Consider the following 25,285-nt stretch of genomic DNA (forward strand, 5'->3'; position numbering starts at 1 on the left):
GACCCCCAAATTCTGGGAGGGGGGTGGAAAAACGATTAAGTTTTGTAGAAGAGAACTTCACTATACTTCAGTGAACTCAAGTTCCGCAATCTGTACGAGAAAAATGAAGACTGAAAGTTTGGATTAACCATGGGGAAATCCGTCGCATTGTACAAGATCTTGCGTAAATCAGTTTTCGATAAATTAAAAAAAAAATATTTTTTTTCTGGTGGGACTCGAAACCTTACGTCTCGGTTCCCTCCTAGCTTTCTCTTCCAAGAAACTATCAAAGCGCAACGTTTTTCTCCATTAAGATCAAATGAAAACAGAATTTTACGAACTGGTTCATCTTTCAAGATGAGAATCCCATAGAAGGCTAGACCCTCCATCTTCTTTTTGTGCAATTAAAAGTAAACTCGTTCTAACTTAGAACTTTACTCGTCCTAGTACAGCAAACTAGTGAACTGATTAACTGAGTCTTAGCTAGCCTTTAACTGATTCTAGCTAACCTTTAACTGAGTCTAGCTAACCTTTAACTGAGTATAGCTAACCTTTAACTAAGTCTAGCTAACCTTTAACTGATTCTAGAAAATTATAAAACAAAAATCAGAAACAAAATATGTTAAAACAAATTTTACGTAGACGGAATACTTTTTCTTATCAAATAGTTTGCTAAAATAGAAAATACGAAAGCAGCAATAAATCAAGAAGAACTTTATTATTAACGTACTTTTTATTTATTTATTTATTTTTTTCTACAATATTTCTAGCTTGTGGGCAACGTAATAGTATTTTTTATACTCGTACATTCAATTTTGAGGCGCCACGGTAGCTGAGCGGTTAGAGGCTAGTCCAGCAAAGCTAAGATGTATTGTGGTACTAGGCTATATTCACCGGTCTATACCTTTAATGGTTAATATGAGGAATTTACAGTATTAGATTAGATTAGATTCCATCGGGGGAATTGGCTATTCAGCCTACGCCACCGCGACACCCCAAGGATCTATTGTGGCATCCCCCTAGTTGAAGACCCCCTCCCTATCCTGTCCTTAACCAAACTGTGGAATTGGGGGGGGGCTCCCAGGTGGTCGATCAGAGCACCTGCCATCAGAGCACCCTCTCGAGTTCTGCTTGCCTTAAAAGCCTTAATAGGTCCGAGAGGGGGCCCTGGCTGAGGCTTGTTGGCACCAGCTTCTCTTTGCCAAAGAGGCGGTACCTTAGCCAGACCAGCCCCTCGCACTGACATACCACATGCAGTGCCGTCTCCTCTTCTTCCTGACAAAACCTACACAGGCTATCCGTTGCCAGGCCCATGCGATGCATGTGCTTATTTAGTCTACAATGGCCAGTGAGAATGCCAACTGCTATCCTTATGGCCACCCGGCCTAGTTGGAGTAGTTCTGCAGTTAGCTTGGGCGAGTAGCTATGGATAAACTTTTTCGCCTGTCTCTGGCCTGGAGTTTTGACCCACCATTCCCTTGATCGGTCCTGCATCCATAGCTTAATGGATGTGCTCCTGAGGCATCTTGAGACACCGCAGAACGGCTCCGGCCCGATAAGCGCTCTCATTGAACCCTCCCGGGCCAGGCGGTCCGCCGCCTCATTGCCTCTGTGACCCGAGTGCCCAGGTACCCAAACCAGGAAGACCTTATTATGGCTACTGATTTCCTTCAGTGCACCTAGGCAATTTACAGTAAAGTATGTTTGCTAGTCGCCACGATAGCCGAGCAGTTAGAGGCTAGACCCGCAAAGCTAAGATGTATTGCGGTACTAGGCTATATTCCCCGGTCTATAACCTTTAATGGTTAATATGAGAAATTTGCAGTAAAGTATGTTTGCTAGTCGCCACGATAGCCGAGCGGTTAGAGGCTAGACCCGCAAAGCTAAGATGTACTGCGGTACTAGGCTATATTCCCCGGTCTATAACCTTTAATGGTTAATATGAGAAATTTGCAGTAAAGTATGTTTGCTAGTCGCCACGATAGCTGAGCGGTTAGAGGCTAGACCCGCAAAGCCAAGATGTATTGCGGTACTAGGCTATATTCCCCTGGTCTATACCTTTAATGGTTAATATGAGAAATTTGCAGTAAAGTATGTTTGATAGTCGCCACGATAGCCGAGCGGTTAGAGACTAGACCCGCAAAGCCAAGATGTATTGCGGTACTAGGCTATATTCCCCTGGTCTATACCTTTAATGGTTAATATGAGAAATTTGCAGTAAAGTATGTTTGCTAGTCGCCTGCGTCCATGATACCTAATTTGGTAGTTTACTTTACTTTTTACATTCAATTTTTAACTATATTTTTCTTTGCCTCAATAAAGTGTTTAAAGTATTGGATAAAAAGAAAAGAAAAAATGTTGGAAATCTCATTGCCTTCTAAAAAGAAAAAAACTCATAAAGTAATTCAACTTTTCAAGGAAATATTTGAATTCAAAGTTCCTTGACGAAGATGTGTTATTGACAGTCTGGATGCTCTTGGAGACAGAATTCTGGAAAGCGGGGGGGAATGAAATGTCAAAACCCTTTTAACATGTTTCTTCAGTTTTATGGAGGGAGATAACTTATGCTGATTTTATATAGGTTAACATTCTCTTGTCAAACTTAAGAAGCTGAGAAAATTCCTTAATTTATTTAAGGACCACTTTTAGATTTTATATTTGAAAAACAAAGAGAAGCAGAAAGTTTAAATTTGATATTTCCGCTGGGTAGTTATTACGGGAGTAGATAACAAAGTTTGTAGTCCTTATTGATCAACCTGAACCTGATCAGCTTTACTGAACAGATTGTTTTTTCCAGCTTTTATTTCCTTTAAACTTTGTACAGACTCATTGCGGAAATGAAGACGCCTAAGTTGTAATTAAACATTTTTCCCTACGAAAAGCTATTTTAACCAGTTAAGCGGTGGAATTTAGTTTTTAACCCCCCCCCCCCCACAGTGTGCGGAATTAAAATCACGACAATGACGTGGTGTACATGCGTCGAACGCAAAGGCAAAACAACCAAAAGTTTTGACAACGTCATAATAGTCACTGCAGGCGACTATTTCTGCAATCTCTGGAGGGGCTTGAGATTACCAGAGCATTCTGTGCTCATTCAAAATCTTGCACCGTCTTCACGTATGCATTACCAGGGACGCAACAGCTTTTTACAAGAAAGAAAAGAGCTTTTTGAATTCTGTGCAAAATGAAATCATGCTCGTACTGAGGTCTGAATCTCTATCTAAGAGGTGAAAACGGGCATTGCACAAAGGGTTGAGAGCTTCTATTTGTGTACGGTAATTCCCCAATCTCTAATGCGGAGACCAAACATGTACCAACCACTTATCATTTGGCTGACTCCCTCCACCCCCTCCGTATAAAGTACTTGGCAGTTCTATTTGTTAAGATAAAGGAAACATCCCCACCAAATAATATTCTTATTGTATTTTATTAAAATTTCGAGTTTTTATAGTTAATGGCAATTTTATATTTTTCACAACGAGTATATGAACGTCGAACGAACGCATCGTAATAGAAATTTGGTTTGACGTGTGTATACACGTCAAACACACTTAACTGGTTAAGGCAGCTCTAGAAAAGCGGTGATTAAAAGGCACTCCTAAGTACCATTTCAGGGTGTACGGGGCCTTATTACAAGAAATTAAGTACATATGTAACCAAGAAAATTGTTTTACATCAGATTTCCCATAGAATGGAAAGGTTTAAAGTCGGAAAAGCTAGAAAATTCAAAAGTTTTCTATCAATGTACTGAAACATTTTACAACTTCCTTTTGAAAAAGCTGTTTTCCAGGAAATTTATTTTCTACGGAAGAGCGTTAAATGTTGAAACTTTTCCCTTTTCAAAATACATTTGACTGTTTCCGCTGGCTATAAAAGACGTAAAGACAAGAAGTTGAAGGCGCTGTTTTCTTGATATTCACTTGGAATAAAACTTGTCATGACTGTAATTTGGGTGAATAAATTGTTAATAAAACTTCCAAATCAAAAGAAAAGTTCCTATTCAGGTGTTAGTCTTTATTAAGTACCTTTAATGGTGAAAGTATTAAATGGAAATCTTGGTCTTTCTGTTCTGGATAGATTCTAGTAGGATGGTCTGACGCCACCGCGCGCCCCAATGGAACTTTTGTGGCTTTCTGTTCTGGATAGATTCTAGTAGGATGACCTTTTAAAGGCCTATGCCACCGCGGCCACCCAATGGATCTATTGTGACTTTCTATTCTGGATAGATTCTAGTAGGATTGTCTGACGCCACCATGCGCCCTAATGGATGTTTTGTGGCTTTCTGATCTGGATAGATTCTAGTAGGATGGCCTGATGCCACCACGCGCCCCAATGGATCTATTGTGGCTTTTCTGAATAGATTCTAGTAGGATGGCCTTAAAGGCCTACGCCACCGCGGCGTCCCAATGGATCGGCTATTTGTGGCTTTCTGTTCTGGATAATCCTCATAGACCCAATCCGACTCGGTTTTTCTTAAGCGTAGAGGCCGATTGATTGGAAAAAAACAAAAAAAAATGAACGAAAGGATCTTACGGGTACCAACAGGTCTTGAATTATGACATTGTCGTTGAGAGCCTTGTTAAACGGCTCACGTTTAGGGATACAACTTAAGGAAATGAAGCCTAGAAAGTTGGTTTATTCTCTCGGGGAACGCGTGTACTTAGACAATGCAATAAAGTTGTAATTAAGTCAACAACTTTGGTCTATAGTTTTCAACATCACATCTTAAATGTTGAAACAATTTTATGTAAGTGCTTACAATAGAAGCAGATGTAAGCATCATGTATTGAAAATGCAGAAAATTGAATTCCCTCCTATTTTCACTTAAAAAAAAAAACAACCTCACATAGAACTTGAACCCCCTCCCCGTAAGTGTTAATCAATATACGTACTTGTTTAAGTACTTATTAAGCACCAGATTACAAGTTTATTCGCATCCCACTAATTAACAAACGCTTTTATAATCCCCATAACTTATTTTGAATAATTAATAGCAAATTTTCAAAGACTTTATAGTTCACTATTCATCATCATACATGTTCCCTAATTAATCCAGCTTAGTAAGGGATAATCTGGGAACAACATGCTAACGAGAAAATGGTACATTTAGGTAACCTAGGAAACAGTTTACTTTCGTTTCGATTTATATAATTATAGATGCCAGTATTTAGTGATCCGGTTTTGCTTTTGGGTAACCAAGATTAATTCTTGGACGTTGTTCTCCTTTAGGTTCAGGTGTTTCGAACATTGAGACAATTTAAGTGAAACCTGTCACCCTTATGAAGGTTTTCAAGGGAAAACTGACGGGAAATGGCTACTCCTCTTTCTTGCAAAAATATTGTTGTTGCATGTACTAGAGCACCGTTTCCTAACCTTTTTTGGCTCGCGTACCACTGCTACATCCTTTGTACATCCTGCTAAATTGTACCACTTGAATTGTACCACGTGAAATTTGTTATCCCGAGTGTGTTATCTTACTATTATTATCTTTATTTGTATAGAGATACAATGTATCTGTTACAAAGGAGTTCATAAAGTGTAAGATCTTAGTTTTAAAACTTTTTTTAAATAATTAAAAATTGCGTACATATTTTTCTCATCAAAATTATTAACTAATTTACAAAGTTCTTCTTTAGGATTATTATATTTGTGCCCAAAATCTTCTAAATTAATTTCTTTTAAGTATTCAACTACCTGTAAGTACCAATTAAATTTAATGTTGCATGGATAGAGCTTACTCATTACAATCAAGACTCTTTAAGCAGATTTTTGTACATAGTTATCATTTAAGTTCTGTCACACGATAATTCTATTAAATTTTCTTTATCTTTTATTGATAATGATCAAGCTTTTCCTAAATTTTCTTTATAGAAGGTGGGTTTGAAATCCAATTATCATTTGTGTTTTCAGGTTTTGGAAAATACTCCATGAAAGACAATTTTAATCCTGTTAAATGTGCTATTATATTTTCTCGTACATCTTGAGACAGACTAACCTTATTATTGTACATATTAACAAATTTACTGTATAATATTATTAATTAAAATAATTTTTATTAATTTTAGAAAAAAGACGTTTCTATGATATTTTCAAGATTTAATTCTTTTTATATTTTTTATGTCAGCCATTATTGATTATTTTTCGCGTACCACAGGTTAGGAAACGCTGCACTAGAGCATCTAGTGAGAATGCCGGCAAAATACAAAGATTATGGAATTGGACTTAGTACAGCCAACTCTTTAGTAGTTAGTTTGATCGTTGTTCCGTCCAAAAAACTGTTAATAATGTTGCTTGATAATAGGTAGCAGTACTGACCAAGTTTATATTGCGATGACTGTCCACAGGCATCCTTTACTTCCCTGGTGTCCCAGCCCAAAGGGTACACGGCACATCCGGCGCACACCAACAAAGCTGCAACAATAAACAAAGATCTTTGAAGCCCCTTAAAAAAGACAAAATGAAAGACAATGTTCACAATTCTAACTATTGCACAAGTTTATAAAAATCTAAAATTTCAATTAAAAAAAAAGTTATTAAGTGAAATCGTACTTTTAGTAAAGAATTTAGTGCAAATTTGGGATTTGGAGTTGGGAGGCTAGACCCGCAAAGCTAAGATGTATTGCGGTACTACGCTGTATTCCCCGGTCTATATCTTTAATGGTTAATATGGGAAATTTGCAGTAAAGTATGTTTGCTAGCCGCCACGGTAGCCGAGCGGTTAGAGGCTAGACCCGCAAAGCTAAGATGTATTGCGGTACTAGGCTATATTCCCCGGTCTATACTTTTAATAGTTAATATGAGAAATTTGCAGTAAAGTATGTTTGCTAGTCACCACGGTAGCCGAGCGGTTAGAGGTTAGACCCGCAAAGCTAAGATGTATTGCGGTACTAAGCTATATTCCCCGGTCTATACTTTTAATAGTTAATATGAGAAATTTGCAGTAAAGTATGTTTGCTAGTCGCCACGGTAGCCGAGCGGTTAGAGGCTAGACCCGCAAAGCTAAGATGTATTGCGGTACTAGGCTATATTCCCCGGTCTATACTTTTAATAGTTAATATGAGAAATTTACAGTAAAGTATGTTTGCTAGTCGCCACGGTAGCCGAGCGGTTAGAGGTTAGACCCGCAAAGCTAAGATGTATTGCGGTACTAGGCTATATTCCCCGGTCTATACTTTTAATAGTTAATATGAGAAATTTGCAGTAAAGTATGTTTGCTAGTCGCCACGGTAGCCGAGCGGTTAGAGGCTAGACCCGCAAAGCTAAGATGTATTGCGGTACTAGGCTATATTCCCCAGTCTATACCTTTAATGGTTAATATGAGAAATTTGCAGTAAAGTATGTTTGCTAGTCGCCACGGTAGCCGAGCGGTTAGAGGTTAGACCCGCAAAGCTAAGATGTATTGCGGTACTAGGCTATATTCCCCGGTCTATACTTTTAATAGTTAATATGAGAAATTTGCAGTAAAGTATGTTTGCTAGTCGCCACGGTAGCCGAGCGGTTAGAGGCTAGACCCGCAAAGCTAAGATGTATTGCGGTACTAGGCTATATTCCCCGGTCTATACTTTTAATAGTTAATATGAGAAATTTACAGTAAAGTATGTTTGCTAGTCGCCACGGTAGCCGAGCGGTTAGAGGCTAGACCCGCAAAGCTAAGATGTATTGCGGTACTAGGCTATATTCCCCAGTCTATACCTTTAATGGTTAATATGAGAAATTTGCAGTAAAGTATGTTTGCTAGTCGCCTCCGTCCACGACACCTAATTTGGTAGTTGGACGTAAAGCCGGCCTGTAAAAATAGGCACGAATTTACTTTACAGTTTTCTACTCTACATCTACTCTTGGGGTAACCGCCCTTTGTTATGAAACCATTTTTTTTCTACTCATACGATAGACAAAAACAAAAATCACCTCTCTGGAAGACAAACTTGCGGGATACAAGTAGTGGAAGGAATGGCGTGGCAAGCAAAACTGAAATGTACACAAAAGAGGAACAAGGGATACCATCTTTCTTTTTATTTTTTTTCCTCCCTAGGAAAGGGGGCCTTAAGATCTCTTCATTGTTTTTAGGGTATTTGAGTGATGGTAGGAAGTGTGGTGGGTTGGGAGGGGGAAACAAAATCTTATTCAGTTTTGCCGCTTCGCTAATTCCATATCCGGCTACTGACTCTGGCCTGTTTTGGCGCGCTACACAGCCGCTAAACTGACATGTACACACACACACACACACACACACACACGCGCGCACAAAATCATGGAACAAAAGGAATTTCCTTTTTATTTTACAAACAAAAGCAAACAATATTTCCTATGAACTTTTTTTTCGCAATAAACTTTACTGAAAACTTTATTTCCAACGAACTGACTTTTTCTTTTTTTGATCGCGGAGAAGGTGCTTGGGGATTTGTAAGCTTAAAGCACTTTCCAAAGCTTTTCATTAAACTTTAGACTGATCTAGCTAAACTAAGATTAAGTTTTAATTTTGTTCACTGTCCTTGTTAAGTAAAGCACACCAGTATGTAAGTATAGCAAACCAGAATGTAAGTATAGCACACCAGATTGTAAGTATGGTATACCAGAATGTAAGTATAGCACACCAAAATGTAAGTATAGCACACCAGATTGTATTTATAGCACACCAGATTGTAAGTAAAGTAAAGTAGAGTAAAGTAAAGTAATCGCCTATTATTTCAGGCGGGGCTTAACGTCCAACTACCATTTACTAGGTGTCGTGGACGGAGGCGAACAGCAAACGTACTTTACTATTTCTCATTTAACCATTAAATAAAATCCAAGGCCAAGACCGGGAATCGAACCCAGTACTACAATGCATATTAGCTTTGCAGGTCTCGCCTCTTAACCCGCTCGGCTACCGTGGCGCCTACCAGATTGTAAGTATGGCACGCTAGAATGTAAGTATAGCACACCAGAATGTAGATTAGATTGTTTTAGACGGGTGGCTCCACCAAAAAAGGGAAGGAAAGCAGGCAATCAAAAGCCCATTGTTCCCCGCCCACCCCTCATCTCATCAGAGATACTGGAGCTTTAGAACAACAAATCCGGCTAAAGGTTGCCAGATGCTAATATAATAATAAAATAAAGTAGCGACAAGACACTAGTATTGAGCATGGCGACTCAATCGCCCAGTGCACTGGAATAAACCTAGAAAGTTCTGGTAAAGATTACCAGATGTTACAATCTCTCCGGTAGGGAGACATTTGACCTTCCGAAGACCGAGAAATCTAGTTTTAGAATAAACGGGGACACGCCTCAACAAAGTGCCGCACAGTCTCATTGGAGACTCACCACAGCCAGCGCAAATTGGCGACTGGATAAAAAGCTTCATTTGAAAAGATGATACGCTAAATTCGCATGTCCTTACAAGGATTTCCTTAGCCTGACGGCAGTCAGCTCGGTATCTCCACACCAGAATGTAAGCATAGCACACCAGAATGTAAGTATGGCACATTAGAATGTAAGTATAGCACACCAGAATGTAAGTATAGCACACCAGAATGTAAGTATGGCACACCAGAATGTAAGTATTTTTACTAGTGCAAAAGCAGAGTTGAAAATGTAAAAAAAAACAGATAAAAGTAGTAGTTTACACCACTAGTATATTATAATTATAAATATTAAATGTAATAAAATAAATTAAACATTCTTATCTAGAACAAAAGATAATAATAATTATCTAATAATATTTACGTATTCTTGATGTAAATTAGAAATAACTTAAACATTGTAGCTAAACTCTATTTCTTTATTGTTTATTACAAATGATCTCACCTTTAAAGATTCTATTATCTTATTTAGGTGTTCATATATGTTTACTTTTAGAATAATTAATGAGGGCTCTTTTTGGAGAAACTCTCCCAGGTAATCACTTCTCAGCGGAGAGTACAGGTGGACAGACAAAGAGAAAGTACAAGTAGCGTTTTAAAGTTATATGGGTAATTAAACTGTCCTCCGAAATTTTTGTTCTTTTATTGTTTCGTAATTGAACAATGAGGTTAGAAAAACTTCTAAAAAAGTAAATAAAAACTTGAGCTTTTTTATTTTTAAATAGAAATTTAAGCTAGAAAGATAAAAGTTAGCATTTAAAAGTTAGTAGGAAGGAACTAGTTTAGCCCCTAAGTAGTTTACTACTTTGAAGAAAAGTTACCACATCACATATATGTTTTGTTGTTGAGTATAAAGTTTTGGATAAAACCAAAAACAAGCGCGTGCGTGCGACTGCAAATCTGTGGCAAGAAAAGGTTGAATACAGAGCGATCTAGGGGCTGAAGTTGTAGTAGTAGTAGCAGTTGGTAGAACTACCAGCACTACCGCTTGTGGGTGTAAGTCGAGAGGCGCACACTAATCTGTTGTAAGACTTCCACACAGCAGCCGGAGGAACCCCGGGACCATCCTGGCAGGGCCACCGATCAATCTCAGTCAGTGTATTTAGAAGTGTGGTCACGTGGGTTTCCCCCCTACTTAGGTGGGTGCTTTTTACTACACACACACCGACCTAAAGCTTTCTTGGAGAAGCTCTTGAAGAAAAGCATTAAGTAAGCTCTACTTCAAAAAGGTACACACCTGCTAGTCTTCATCGTATACTACCTACTGCGGGTTGATTCTTACAACTGGCCCAAAAACACTCCTCTAATGTTGATTAATACTTTGGTAAGGGGCCAGAAAGTGATCTTATTCGTACATTTCCTGTATATTCCATGTCTGGAGGAAGTCGATGTAAGCTAGGGGCTTGTTTCTGCTAGTTATTCTTGTGGTAAGACGACTGGGGCATAGTGTCATTCGTGCTAGTGTACCACATCCGACTTTTTGACGTGAATACGTCTTTAAATTTGCTATCATATGGAGGCAATCCAAAAAACCTAATGATAACAAAATCGGCGAATACAGTTTGGCATTATAGTTTCGAATCTATCGTCTACATCCAAAATTAAATTATACCACTGCCATTTTGAGATCATTTTGCTGCGTATCGAGATTTGCAATTTGTATAACTTTTGACTCGGAGAAGCTACGATGTTCGTTTAAGTTTTAATCATCAGCTGTCGTCATAATCTATCGATTGTATATAAAACATTAGTGTAAAATAGTAACAGTGAATATAATAAGGTGTTAGAATAAAAAAATATCAAATATATATAATATCGGCCTGTACGCGTCGAAAAGCCAAAACCAAATACAGAGATCGTATACCGTTTGAAAGGGCTTCTCAAGAACAATCGAATGGTAATAATAAAACACCTTATGACCGTGTCAAGCTGTGCCGGGAACGTAAAAGAATGAATGCGGCCGAGCGGATCAACGACGGTGTCAGTACATCTGCAGCTAGAGCCGGTTGAAATTATGCAAGTGGATGATGAAATCGCTTCTACATCGACAACGGACTGTTAAGGCATAGATTGTGTTCGATCATCGATTATGAAGACACATTGGGCAGCAGCTAGTGCACGTTTCACTACGACGTTTGTCAACAATCCATTCGGACATACTGTGTGTGATGTGTGTGATCGTCTATGGTTTCTGCGCTCATTGAAGCTAACAAAAGAAAAACACTTACCGCTGCTTTTTTGTTTCCTTGATTTCATCCTAAATATATAAATAAAAATATTTTATGTAAAAAATATAACCCGTTACGGTAAACGTATTCACGTACAACACACGGCCGGGTCCATGACACAGCCGCAGTTCTTTTTTGTTTCAATTTTCTTCTCTATTTCCAAGAGATGATCAAAACGCCTGACAATTAGACGATCTATTCTATGCAGGAAGCCAAAATGTTTACTAGCTTTGTCTGACTGTAAAGGAAGTTTTCCATAGACCCATATTGGCTGGATGTACCCTCACAGTATAGGTGTGAGTGAACATGGTTTGTACAAAGCCAAAGCACATTTACGCCTGCGCACATCCGTCATCATGCTACAACTTGTGTTTTAAGCTTGCATGAACATGAACACAGTCTTGAAATTAAGCCAAAAACTTTTGGGGGCACCTTTGTTTGCTCAGGTTTGTCTATGGCAGTTCCCCAAAACCCTGTTGCCCCAGCTTTCTACCTCACTGATCTCTCTCTCTCTCTCTCTTTGCTTGACCCCTCCCCCGCAAAAAAAACTTTTTCCTTGTCAAGCTACACGAGACTATGCGTAAGCTACACACAGCGTTTGTAAGCTTTAGCGCTTAACATGTAGAATAGCGTTCCTATTGGCTACAATTTTTATGTCCCATGATGCAATCACTCTTCTCCCTTTTTGATCAAAATAAATAAACTTTATACATTCCAAGCACAATATAGAGGTTTTTTAGATCGATAAAATGACGAGGTCATGAGAGCTAATTAGGAGGATAGCTCACGATACATAATTTGTTTTACAGCTGTTTTTTTTGGAAATGATATTGTCAATTTTCCCAACTCTAACCAAGGTTTAAGTTAAAATAGGTCAACCCGGTAATTACGAGTACCATTTTCATTGAAACAGCTTTTCCAATTAATTTAAGTTTTTTCAAGAAAAATTATCTACAGTTTGAAGGAAATTTATTAATTAAAATCTTCAAGAATAGTTCGTAAAAAAAAAAAAAAAAAAAATCTAGTGTTCATACCATGTTTTATTTATTTTTAGAGTTACGGTTGTAACCGAAAAATAGTCGTAGATGGCAGGAGCTGCTGCATAATATAAATTTGTCCTTTGAACTGCAAGACCGATGTGCTATTTACAGCTATACATTCCAAAAAATATGAGAGATTCATTCTGTAACGTACGTTCGGCCTGGCCAGTGCCTGCATATGTTATCGTCTGTGAGTCTTATATTTTCCTTATTATTATTTTGTATTTAGTGTAATTTTCCTTTCTGTATCAATCTTTTCTTAAGTGAAGGTATTCTTAAGGTTCAGTAAGCACCAAGAGAGAATTTCATTTTTGCTCCCTGTCGCCCCGGGTGATTGTCTCCAGGACCCTCCCTCCTCTCAACAGTGAGCTATCCCGCCAGAGGCACCCTTAAGGGTATTTTCCTGTTTGAGGCTGGTTAGGTATCTCGTATCTGATAGCTTCGGCTATCTGGCGCCCGCAAGGATACCGTTCCTTAAGAGAGAGGGATCTCTCTCTCCCCAAGCCAGGTCACACGGTATTGAACTGTGGTGTTCAACAAAATGCTCCAATCTTCACAGAATTCAATCTCTTCAGTCTAAAAATTCTCCGCACTATCGTTAAACGGCTCCATTTTATGTTTCAAATCTAAACTATCCACACAGACCTGGAAATTCCCGTTTGTAGGCCCAGATTGGCAGGAAATCGCCTATAAAAGTTTTCATCCAGAACTTGCACTCTCATTCCAATTCCTCTTGTCCGCCATTTATCATCTCATCACCATCCAGATCATCCCCCCAGACGATTAAAATCAGCCAATGGTCTTGGCAATTTTCTCTCTTCTGAAGAGAGTAGCTAATCCTGGGAGACGACATATCGGAAGTGTTAACACTGGGTAACTTCTCCCCTCAATTAGTGAGTTTGTAGTGGTGTCAGTTATTGTCATTGTTACTTAGCGTATCTGCGCTGATGTAACTTAACAAATAAAATTAAAGAAAAGAAGTGGAGTAACGTGCATGGTGGTTTATGATAGAACTAGCAGACCATAATATTAAGTATAAAATAATAATGTAAGTTTATTTTACATTGTGCATAAAGCGCATAATAAAACACAAGATACGTCAACAATCTTGAATAGTTAGGGAAAAGGAACTTGGTGGAAAAAGGGAAAACCACGAGGAAAAATAAAAAATAAATCAGAATTCACTGAGGTTGAAAATTGTTTTTGTTAAAAACTTTACTTACAGTTTTTCTTTTATATTCTTATATAATGAGTATATATATATATTCTTGGAAGTAGAAGCTCATGGTTCGTAACAAAAGCACATGTTTTGAAAAAACAAACATATTTTTTAAAATTAATGAACTTTCTTTGTTAGAAAGGAAACACCGTACCTCGGCTCTGTTTTCCCCACTAGCTTCACAAATTTTACAGTCTATGCTTTGCTTTTACCTGAGGATGTACACCTCTAAATTTGATCAGACAAGGAGCTTGATAAAGAATCTGAAAGAAGATATGGATCGGGGAATATAGCCTAGTACCGCAATACATCTTAGCTTTGCGGTTCTAGCCTCTAACCGCTCGGCTATCGTGGCGACTAGCAAAAATACTTTACTGAAAAATTTCTCATGTTAACCATTAAGGGTATAGACCGGGGAATATAGCCTAGTACCACAATACATCTTAGCTTTGCGGGTCTAGCCTCTAACCGCTCGGCTATCGTGGCGACTAGCAAAAATACTTTACTGATAAATTTCTCATATTAACCATTAAGGGTAAAGACCGGGGAATATAGCCTAGTACCACAATACATCTTAGCTTTGCGGGTCTGCCTCTAACCGCTCGGCTATCGTGGCGACTAGCAAAAATACTTTACTGATAAATTTCTCATATTAACCATTAAGGGTATAGACCGGGGAATATAGCCTAGTACCGCAATACATCTTAGCTTTGCGGTTCTAGCCTCTAACCGCTCGGCTATCGTGGCGACTAGCAAACATACTTTACTGCAAATTTCTCATATTAACCATTAAAAGTATAGACCGGGGAATATAGCCTAGTACCGCAATACATCTTAGCTTTGCGGGTCTAGCCTCTAACCGCTCGGCTATCGTGGCGACTAGCAAAAATACTTTACTGAAAAATTTCTCATGTTAACCATTAAGGGTATAGACCGGGGAATATAGCCTAGTACCACAATACATCTTAGCTCTAGCCTCTAACCGCTCGGCTATCGTGGCGACTAGCAAAAATACTTTACTGATAAATTTCTCATATTAACCATTAAGGGTAAAGACCGGGGAATATAGCCTAGTACCACAATACATCTTAGCTTTGCGGGTCTAGCCTCTAACCGCTCGGCTATCGTGGCGACTAGCAAAAATACTTTACTGATAAATTTCTCATATTAACCATTAAGGGTATAGACCGGGGAATATAGCCTAGTACCGCAATACATCTTAGCTTTGCGGTTCTAGCCTCTAACCGCTCGGCTATCGTGGCGACTAGCAAACATACTTTACTGCAAATTTCTCATATTAACCATTAAAAGTATAGACCGGGGGAATATAGCCTAGTACCGCAATACATCTTAGCTTTGCGGGTCTAGCCTCTAACCGCTCGACTACCGTGGCGACTAGCAAACATACTTTACTGCAAATTTCTCATATTAACCATTAAAGGTATAGACCGGGGAATATAGCCTAGTACTGCAATACATCTTAGCTGTGCGGGTCTAGCCTCTAACCGCTCGGCAATCGTGGCGCCTTCATCTTGGGCTGAAAATGATTGGTTGCTAGCAAAATTTTGTAATACCTATAATAGGCAGCCTATACCACAGTAAGAAACTGAGTAAAACCAATTTGCTGGTAATTTCTAGCCAATATTTCCCATGGAAGCTTTGTCTTCTAAACGTTCAAAAGAATTGATGGTACATTCTGACTATTTGGCTGCCGCTGAAGGCGCTTGATGAACAGAATGACGTAGTTTTCTACTAATTCTTCCGCATCTTCCAATTGCAGCAGAAGTTTTGCTGAAAAGAAATGGTCTTACTCAGCTGATTAAGAACCATCAGGAGGTGTTTCGTTATAAATGTTTCTTAAAAGAATTCGGATTCGGATTTAATATAATGGTATTTAAACAACTGATTTAGCGCATGCTCGGAGCATCTGCTATTCACTATAAGAATTTGAAAATCTGAAATCTAATTCAAATAGACCATCTTCTTTTACATTGTACTGAAAATAGAAATCTTTTGTTAATCAGCAAAGATTTTTTTTTTTCTCAGTCGACTGTTTCTTTGCTGTTCAAGAAAAAAGCAAAAAGAAGGAGGCGACAATAACAGTAAAAGAAACACACAAGTGTTGGAAAGTTTTTACCTTTTACTATTATTGCCCTGCGATAGACGCTAGCTCTATCTAGTTTTTGACCATTCTATTATGCTGCCAAACAATCTAACTTCTTCGAATTAACTCAATGGGTTCTGGTTTTAAGTGCCTTGGGTTTATTTTTTTGTTCTCTTGACTATTTGTTTGTGCCTGTGCAGCTGCTAACTCTAATAGCAATCTATTCAAACTGTTGGCTATTAATTAACTGATCTAATTAAAAGGCATGATGGACCTTTTTAGGAGATTAACTGCCGACTGTGCAGAAACTCACTTTTTGTAACAGTTGTATTACACGAAGTTTTAATAAGTTAAAGCAATGTTTGGATGATTTTTTTTTCTTTTTAAGGCTAAAATTATTTTTTCTTTCATCCATCTATTGATGGATCAGTTGATGAACCTTCATTAAGATCTCACTATTTCTACAAAGCATGATGTTTTTGCTGTATGGGATCTGAATCAGGACTTCTTTTCCCAACCGAATGGCACAACTCATTGCTCTATTTTAAGTAGAGAGCCATTTCTCCCTTAAGTAATTTTAATAAATCTTACCAAGAGCCGCAAGGATGATATTGTAAAAAACCTCTGTAGATCATTTGTATTCACAAATTATTATTTTAAGGTATTCAATAACATTTAAATGTTTTACATATTTATTTTCACATATTTCAAAGTAAATAAATAATAACTAAACCTGTATTTGAATGAAAATGGCGGCAGTCCTATATATTACGTACTGTATTTTAATATAATTCTATTCAATTTCAAACCAATCACATTTAAAATTCTTTTTGAAAAAATATCTTTACTTTAATAAATGAAATTTTCATTTTTTTCAACAATATCAAAATATACAATATGTTTTAGACAGCCTGAAGAGCCCCACAATTTGGATAAAAGAGCCGCGCGTTGCCGACCCCTGTTTAAGCTAATGCGGTTGTTTTTCACAACAATGGCATCGGGGTACTCCTTTCTTAAAGTTTCAGCAACACAAATAAGTTGCACAATACCCAATTTATGGCTGTTAGCGTTTAAGTCAAGACATATATCCAAAGAAAATAAAAATATTATTGCCAATTTCAGGAATAATATTTTTATTTGTATTAATACCAAACTTACGACTTAGAGACTAGCTCATCTTCTGGTATTCTGCTCATGAAAAATGTTACACATATTACCCCTTCCCAGAGGCTGCCCAGAGGCCCCTCTGCTCCTGCTCCTGATGTTAAAGAAAATTCCTGGATTCATGACAAAAATATGCTACTTCCAATTCATTATAATAAAGGTAACATAATATCCTTTTTTTCCCCCAGGATATAACAATGCTTTGCGACCTTGAAATTTCTGTTACGCACCCTCACCAGTCTTACGGAGAAATCCTAGGAACTGAGTGATTTCCAAAGAGGGTATATCCTTTTCCACAGCAAACTGGTAACTTCTCCAGGTGTTTCAATTTATCTTGGACAATGGTGTCCTCAATCGATTGGGAGGTGTATTGCAGTTGTTGTGCCATCTGCGTTCAGAATTTGCTCTTTATCCTTGCAACCCTGACGGAAAGAATTGATCTCACTAAATTATGAATTCTGACAATCGAGTAGCGTGCTTCCTTCTTGAGATAATATTCTAAAAGATGAAACGTTTTTAATTTATTGCAACTAATCTTTTAATTGATCGTCAAATAATTAAAAGAAGATAACCGGCAAATTGCCACGATAAATGTTTAACAATTAAAAAATAGATAAATAAAAGATAGAACTGAAAAGACTAAAAGTATAATTCATTAAAGAACTACTTTAGTATATTAGTTAATAACAGTTAGTGGGAGGACAGAAAAGTTATTTACTTTTAATTAAGCTTCTCTTTTATAATACCTAACTTATAACCATTTAGATTAGAAAGATAACCTCTTTCTCTTTTCCCAGAAAGTGGAGGGGAGCCTCAGCTGGGTGAGTGATGGAGAATAGTAGATATATTTAGGCGATTCTGGGACAATGTGGGATACAATTTTTTCTTTTTTCTTTCTGTACTTGTTTAGAAATACTCTGAGTTCGAATACAAAGAAGCAGTTTTCTCAGATCTCTCACAATTTCCGCTGTGTGCGCATGTCCACCATACCTCGAAAAATGAAGGATCACAGAGAAATTGGTTTGTGAAATTCGCTTAGATACAACAACCGCGAAGAAAAAAACCGATCCTCCTACAAGTATCACCGGAAAATCGGTCCATGGACTAGCAAACATACTTCACTACAAATTTCTCATATTAGCCATTAAAGGTATAGACTGGGGAATATAGCCTAGTACCGCAATACATCTTAGCTTTGCGGGTCTAGCCTCTAACCGCTCGGCTATCGTGGCGACTAGCAAACATACTTTACTGTAAATTTCTCATATTAACCATTAAAGGTATAGCCCGGAGAATATAGCCTAGTATTTCGAAGGGTTGTCAAAAATCTAATAAAATGTTAGTTCAGTGTTAGCAGAAGAAGTATGTGTTAACTTTTCGAGATGCTTTTAAAGATTAAAACTGTGTGGTACTGTCCCCAGAATCATTAAATTGAATCAAATAAAAGTTTTAACGAAATAATGTGAAAATAGAATCAAGTTTGTGGCCGCCAAAGAGAATAAAGTAGGTGGAAATAGAAATTGAAAAAAAAAGAAAAGTTTTTTCCTGTAGCTTTACAGATTTAATCAAAAAGAAAGGATTTACAAGTTAGTAATAGATTCTCTTTTCTAGGACGACCTCCTCCTGCTAGTAATCACTAAATAGATTTATAAAACTCTCTAATTCACTCACACTAGGAGCGGACAGGACTATTCCAGTAAATCCTGAAGTTAAAATTAAAAGTAGAAAAGGAATTTTTAAAGCGGTTCACACTAACTCCTTTGATTTCTTTGTTGGGGCGATACCATTAGAATCTTATCCCATTATTTTCAATATTTTTTAATTATTTTTGTACTTCTTATTTTTGAAATCTTACTTGACTGGAAGACATTTTAGAGTGAAGGTAGGAACTATTCTTTCTCCATTCAGCCATGCTGACGCTGGAGTTCCGTAAGGCAGCATTCAAGGCCCCGTTCTGTACACTATCTACTCTTCAAGACCTACTCATCCTCAAACTACTCTTCTCATCTATGCTGATTGATGATACTTTCATCTTATCTACTAACAAAGATCCATTAATAGCTCATAGAAACCTTCAATCTCATCTCACCTCCTTATAAAATTGATTCAAAATAATGGGCTATCAAACTGAGCGAGACAAAATTTCAAAACATTACCTTCACTCTTCGACGCAACACTCTTCCTCCAGTCTTTTACAATATTATTCTTTTACCAACAGTCAACTTAGTCCGCTATCTTTGGCTCTACCTCGACTTAAAAACTTACTTGGAATCCTCATACTCGACTTAAGAGAACTGAACTCAACAGAAGCTTTTGACAAATGAAAAGACTAACTAGACAACAGATCAAAACTCAGTCTAGACAACAAAAGACTGCATTAAATGTAAGTATAGTAAAGCCAGTCTGGGGCTATGGAATCGAATTGTAGGAGTTCAACCAAACGCTCAAACCTCTACAAGATCCAGGGTCTTAGAGGTTAAAATTCTTCGCTCTACAGTTACAACACTCCTTTCTACGTCACCAATCCAAACCACATTCACACAGACTTGAACATACCTTTCGTCACTCCAATTGCAGGAAATTCCATCTTAACATTCAAACACATCACAATCCACTGGTACCAACATCTATCTTCCAGAACATTTCCAGACAACTTAAAAGATAGTGTGGCCTCGCGATCTCCTCTCTGCTGAAGAGAGTCAGTAGAATTTAGAATGTTATTGGAGTGTTATCGCTGGGTAACTTCTCCACTCTGGAGTGTTATAGGTTGTTTATTGTTTACCCTTGTTGCTTACACCTACTTATCCCATGGCGCTACGGCCCTACAAAGACCTGGGCCTCCTCCACTATTTTTTGGCCATTCGGCTTCATCATAGGCGTACCCCCGCCATCTTCTAACACCCATCCCTCTCAAAACTCCCCTCCAAACCGTCTAACCATCTCATACGAGGCCTCCCTCTGCGCTACGGCTTCCTCTTCCTGGCTTTCCCTCCATAACTTTCTTTGGAATCCTATTTTGTGGCACATTCTTTCCACATGTCTAAGCCACCTTAACTGGTTATCTTCCTTACAAAAGATACCAGATCTGGCCCGGCCTAAACTCTGCCGAAGTTCTTCATTTTTTTTCCTAATTCTCCAGCGCCCATTTTCGTAGACAGGCCCAAATATTCGTCGAAGTACTTTTCTTTCCCATTTATTGAGAAGTTTTTCGGTAGCATTTGTAAGTTCCCAACTTTCACAACCATATGTAACCACAGACCCTTCTTGCTTATGACGCAATAAAATGAGTTGATTTTTACTAAATAAATGATTTTTAAAAAAATTGTTTTAAGTAATAATTACATTCACAGCTGTTGGAGTAATTACTTAACAGGAAGGGATTATAAAATTTAAAGGTAATTTTAGTTTAACATCGCTTTTAGTTTCCTTCATGAAATATTTATTATGGAATAAAGGTTCATGTAAACAATTATAGTTTTCAAAGGGCGGGGGCCGAGGAGAATTGTTGGATTTATGTATCATGAACTAGCTGAATATAGTTTAATAGTTTACAGGGTCTTCACACAACAACAAAGTTCTGTTGAAGTTGGTTTTAGATTTTGGAAGCTGTGAATGTCATTGTTGTCAAAAGCAGTTTACAGTGAAACTACCTTGCTCTAGTTTTCCTCCTCACCTCTCCAAAAAAAAAAAGAAAACCATTTTCTCACCCATACACACACACTAGAGAGAGAGGAAAACTGGAGTGGCAAAGTGTGGTCACCCTGGAGTGGGTGATAATGTTTTCATGGAATATGATAACGGCTTGTCGCACACTTGTTATCAGAAAGCCCCTCCACCCTCTGCAGGATCCCTCTGCCAACTTGCCTGGTCCATCCCTTCCTCTGATGCTGACCACATCACCAGTTTTAGAAGAAAAGGGTTCTAGGTCATCATCATCCACTTTGCCCATAGTTTGGGAACGGCGGCCGCGTGCTTGCTTGTGTTAGTACGGGGGTTTAATAACTCCCTTTCAGGAGCAATGATGGAAAATGATCCTAGAGGAGTTTCCTGGGATGACCCTTCTCGCTTCCTTCATTCACTCTCGCACATTCCATCCACCCCCCCGGGGTAAGAGACATTCCTAGATTACCGAGAGCGCACTCAGCTCCCTTTTTCAAAACATTTATCGACCTACTAAAACTTTATAGGTCATTTGTGTTTTTGTCATTCAGCGCTTTTTTTAAAAAAAGATGAAGAGTACCGGGGTGAATATTGCCTCTCAAATATTTCCCTACTTTTTTTTTCAGGTACCGTTTTTATTGTTATTATTATTTTCAGCCCTACAGGACTACACTTTGCCCTGAAATGGTACTTTGGAGGAAGCGTAATCAGCATCCATCTCACAGAAGTGTCTTTCAAGTAATTTTCCTGGAGAAAATATGTGCAAATTCCATAGGGAGAGGTGGACTAGCCACTTCTTCAAGGTTCTTGGCGGATAGCCCCAGCCTAACAATATTCAATTCTGAACAATTCCATCACTCACACAATACACATAGAATCAGCTGATGTGTTTAGCTATTTGAGTCTAACGTAAACCAAACTCGAGTTCATCACGAATCACATTTTAATGTACATATCATTTTATAGACGTCTTAATGCTTTGTACTGTACTGACGCTCTAAGGAATAGGTCTTATAGTCGCGATGAGTTTCCCTTTATTAAAAGCAACATTTTCTTCAAACTAATTTGCAGCTCTAAGACAATTACTATAATAAACCACGATAAGACTAACGCTATACTCTTCACCAAACGCAGACGCTCTTTTAATCGACAAATTAGACACAATAATGTGGTCTACCCACGTTAAGTAAGTACCTAGGCCTAACTTTGGACAGACTTTCACTACTCCACGTTCAGGATAAAGAAACTCAAACTGGACTAGTAAAGTAAAAAGTAAAGTAATCGCCTATTTTTTCAGGCGGGACGTAACGTCCAGCTACCAATTAGGTGTCATGGGCGGAGGCGACTAGCAAACATACTTTACTGCTAATTTCTCATATTAACCATTAAAGGTATTGACCGGGGAATATAGCCTAGTACCACAACACATATTAGCTTTACACGTCTAGCCTCTAACCGCTCGGTTATCGTGGCGCCTAACAAACAAACTGGACTAGTAAGACTATTATTTCCTCTACTCTCACGTGATTCCAAAATGACTGTGACACAACAAACTGACTTTCACACGTTCAGGACAAAGTAAACTCAGCCAAACTGGACTAGCAAGACTATTATTTCCTCTACTCTAGCGTGACTCCAAAATGACTGTGACACAACAAACTCCTCCTTTACAAAGTAGTCATTAAGCCGCCTTGGAGCCTGGACTTGTAGTAGCAACATCAAGCAACTCCAGGAAAATACAGAACAAATTTCCTCAGACTCTCCACGACGCACTAGAATTGACTCACTCCTCAGACATTGCGTCCATTATCCCCCTACATTCAGAATCGTCTGCTGAAAACTCCTTTCCATCCTAGACTGCCATCCTAATCCATTCTGCCGCGACATAGCCTCCTACAGATCCTTCTATTCCCCTACAGGACACAAAAGACAGATACTCCTCTACACTTTCTACACAGGTTTTTTTCCTCCCAATTTCCCTGCATTCTGTATCCATCATATCATAACCTTGCTATCCTATTACTTGTTATGAAGGTTACAATGTTTTGGACAAGGACACTTCATGTATTTATTTTTTTATACATATTTATATTATAATAAAGATTTATTCTATTCTATAATAAGTCCAAAATTAAAACTTACAAGAGTTATTTGCGAGAAATGATTCAAAATTCTGTAAACTCAATTCAGCAAAATGGTACGGATGTGGTGTCCCATGAAGGTAACTTTGAAACGAAATATCAAATTAGTTACTTTTTTACGACTTTCATTTCCGGTAAAAATTCAATATCAATCGTAAATAATTATTTTGGAAATATTCTTTAGAATTTAGAAATGAATTTTACTTTTAAATGAAAGAAAAAAAGGGTCATTGGCGAAATGATATTTATTTTCATGTTTAATTCTTCCTAGACTATGATGTCTAAAGTTAGTCTTCCAAGATTTATTTAAGTGCGAACAAAATGACACTCACACGCCTATCTGCTTAACATTTTTTTGGCGTTGGAGGGGTTTGACACTCAACACTTTCTACAATACTGTAACAATGGCAACCGACACCTATATTTATGGAGTCTTCCCATAAATATACTAGCCCCCTTCTGAACCACTAGCAATTTTCTTTGTAGCTACGCCGTCACATTTACCACCTTATTGCCGACAATAACATTAATAAAGATGAGAGGAATTCTGGTTATATCCACGTTCTATACCACCCTAGACACTACTTATACTCACAATGCTTTGGCCATAACGACAAAATTTATAAGACCATTGTGTTGGAATAAAATTGCCCTAAATTTTCTTATACCATATAGTATTTTTCTTTAGTATTTGCAAACACCATAAGAAAGATGTTCTTGTTGTGATAGTTTCACGACACGTGTCGTGGTGCTAGGCGCTTTTATTTGGCTAATTTAAAGTAGATTTCCCAAAAAAAGAACTGCTTATCTGTTATACTGTTTGCCAAAAAATGGTTATTATTATTTTAACTAAAACATCGACCCTTATTTATTTTATTTCTAGCCATTTTCCTTGTGGTCGATAGGCAGTTCTAATTTAAAAAAACAAATTTTAATAGATGCCTATTTTTTTTAGGCAGGCTTTATGTCCAACTAACAAATTAGGTGACATAGACAGAGGCGACCAGTAAACATACTATACTGCTAATTTCTCATATTAACCATTAAAGGTATAGACCGGGGAATATAGCCTAGTAATACAACTTAGCTTTGCGGGTCTAGCCTCTAACCGCTCGGCTATCGTGCTGCCTAAAGAGTATAACCAATTTGAATATAACCTAATGTTGATATCCATACATACATATATTCAAAAGAAAATGCTTTTAAATTTGTTTGAAACATTTGCTCTAAGCTAAATTCCCAATACACAAGTCCTATCATCTCTTTGCAATTTATAAAATGTTAAAAAATAGAGATTATTTATTTTTTATGTAAGACGTTTCATCTGAGGTCGTTGGTGCCGGAGCTTTCTTTCAGAGCACAGCTGACCTTCGAACTTTGTTTCCTTCGGCCGAAGAAGGGCAAAATCTAAGAGGCAGCAGCTGATGTTTCGAACCTGACATCTCTGCGCGGGGATCTAGGATTCGCTAACCAGTTATAGGTAATCTCTTCCCCTAACTATGGATATCATTACTTTTTTCTTAACTAAGTTAAAATAACTTTCGCAGACTTCAGAGATCTTTCTAAGAAGTTTATTTTGAATTACCATTTATTCACCATTACCATACAGCCTAAGTTATTAATGTATTACCAAGAACAGTAACATTGTATGAAAGATATGCTTTGCTTGGCACGGTCTTGTCAAACAAGATTGTAAGCATCCCTACTTAGTGAATAAATGATCATAGGGAATGTATAATGCACTGTGTAGTGCATTTCGATGTGAATACTTGGTATGTGTGATTAATTGGTTTACTCTCGCCGTCTGTACTTTTCGATCTCGTAAACCATGCACGGTACTTAAGAAATGTGTGTACCCAGCGGTTTATGGTATGGAAGATACTAATGATCTGAGAGAGAGCTTTATTTTAATAAGGTTATTAAAAGTCATTAAAAAAAAAAGTTTACAAAAGATATTTTTGTCTTTCTCTCACTACGCTAGTCAAAACAGGAAGTGTTTTGTTTGAGTTCAATTTAAAATTTACCACGAATATTCGTTTTAAGATCCCCTCTGACTTTAAAGAAATTCAAAGTTCAAATTTGATACATAGTTTAGGTGCAACCATTCCGGAATTCAAAATAAGATTTTGGTCAAAATCAGCCAACCGGATGTGCTACTTCGATTTTCTTTAAACTGGGCCCATTACGTTGTTCTAAACCAGTGATGGCGAACCTATGACCCGCGGGTCAGACACTGACCCACAATTACTAGGCAACCATTTGTTTGTTTACGCGGGCCTGATTTAGATTTTCTAATTGTTGTGGATAATATATATTCTATCTGTATTTTTTTTTCAATCACGCATTGACACAAAAACAATTTAGATGCTATCTATAACCTTATCATTACAGTTCTAAAACGCAAATGAA

General features: G+C 37.7%; 1 protein-coding gene across 1 annotated transcript in view; it reads right to left on the reverse strand.

The window, feature by feature from the left end:
• LOC141454740 (LHFPL tetraspan subfamily member 6 protein-like) overlaps nucleotides 1–25,285 on the reverse strand; it is a 603,704-nt gene that overhangs the window by 38,925 nt on the left and 539,494 nt on the right. The window contains exon 5 of the mRNA XM_074129307.1: nucleotides 6,295–6,390. Within this exon, the coding sequence (XP_073985408.1) occupies nucleotides 6,295–6,390 (96 nt within the window). The remainder of the gene's footprint in view (nucleotides 1–6,294; nucleotides 6,391–25,285) is intronic.

The sequence above is a fragment of the Rhodnius prolixus genome, unplaced genomic scaffold (assembly GCF_049639745.1).
Source record: "Rhodnius prolixus isolate KJV_2025 unplaced genomic scaffold, Rpr scaffold_9, whole genome shotgun sequence".
Taxonomy (NCBI): domain Eukaryota; kingdom Metazoa; phylum Arthropoda; class Insecta; order Hemiptera; family Reduviidae; genus Rhodnius; species Rhodnius prolixus.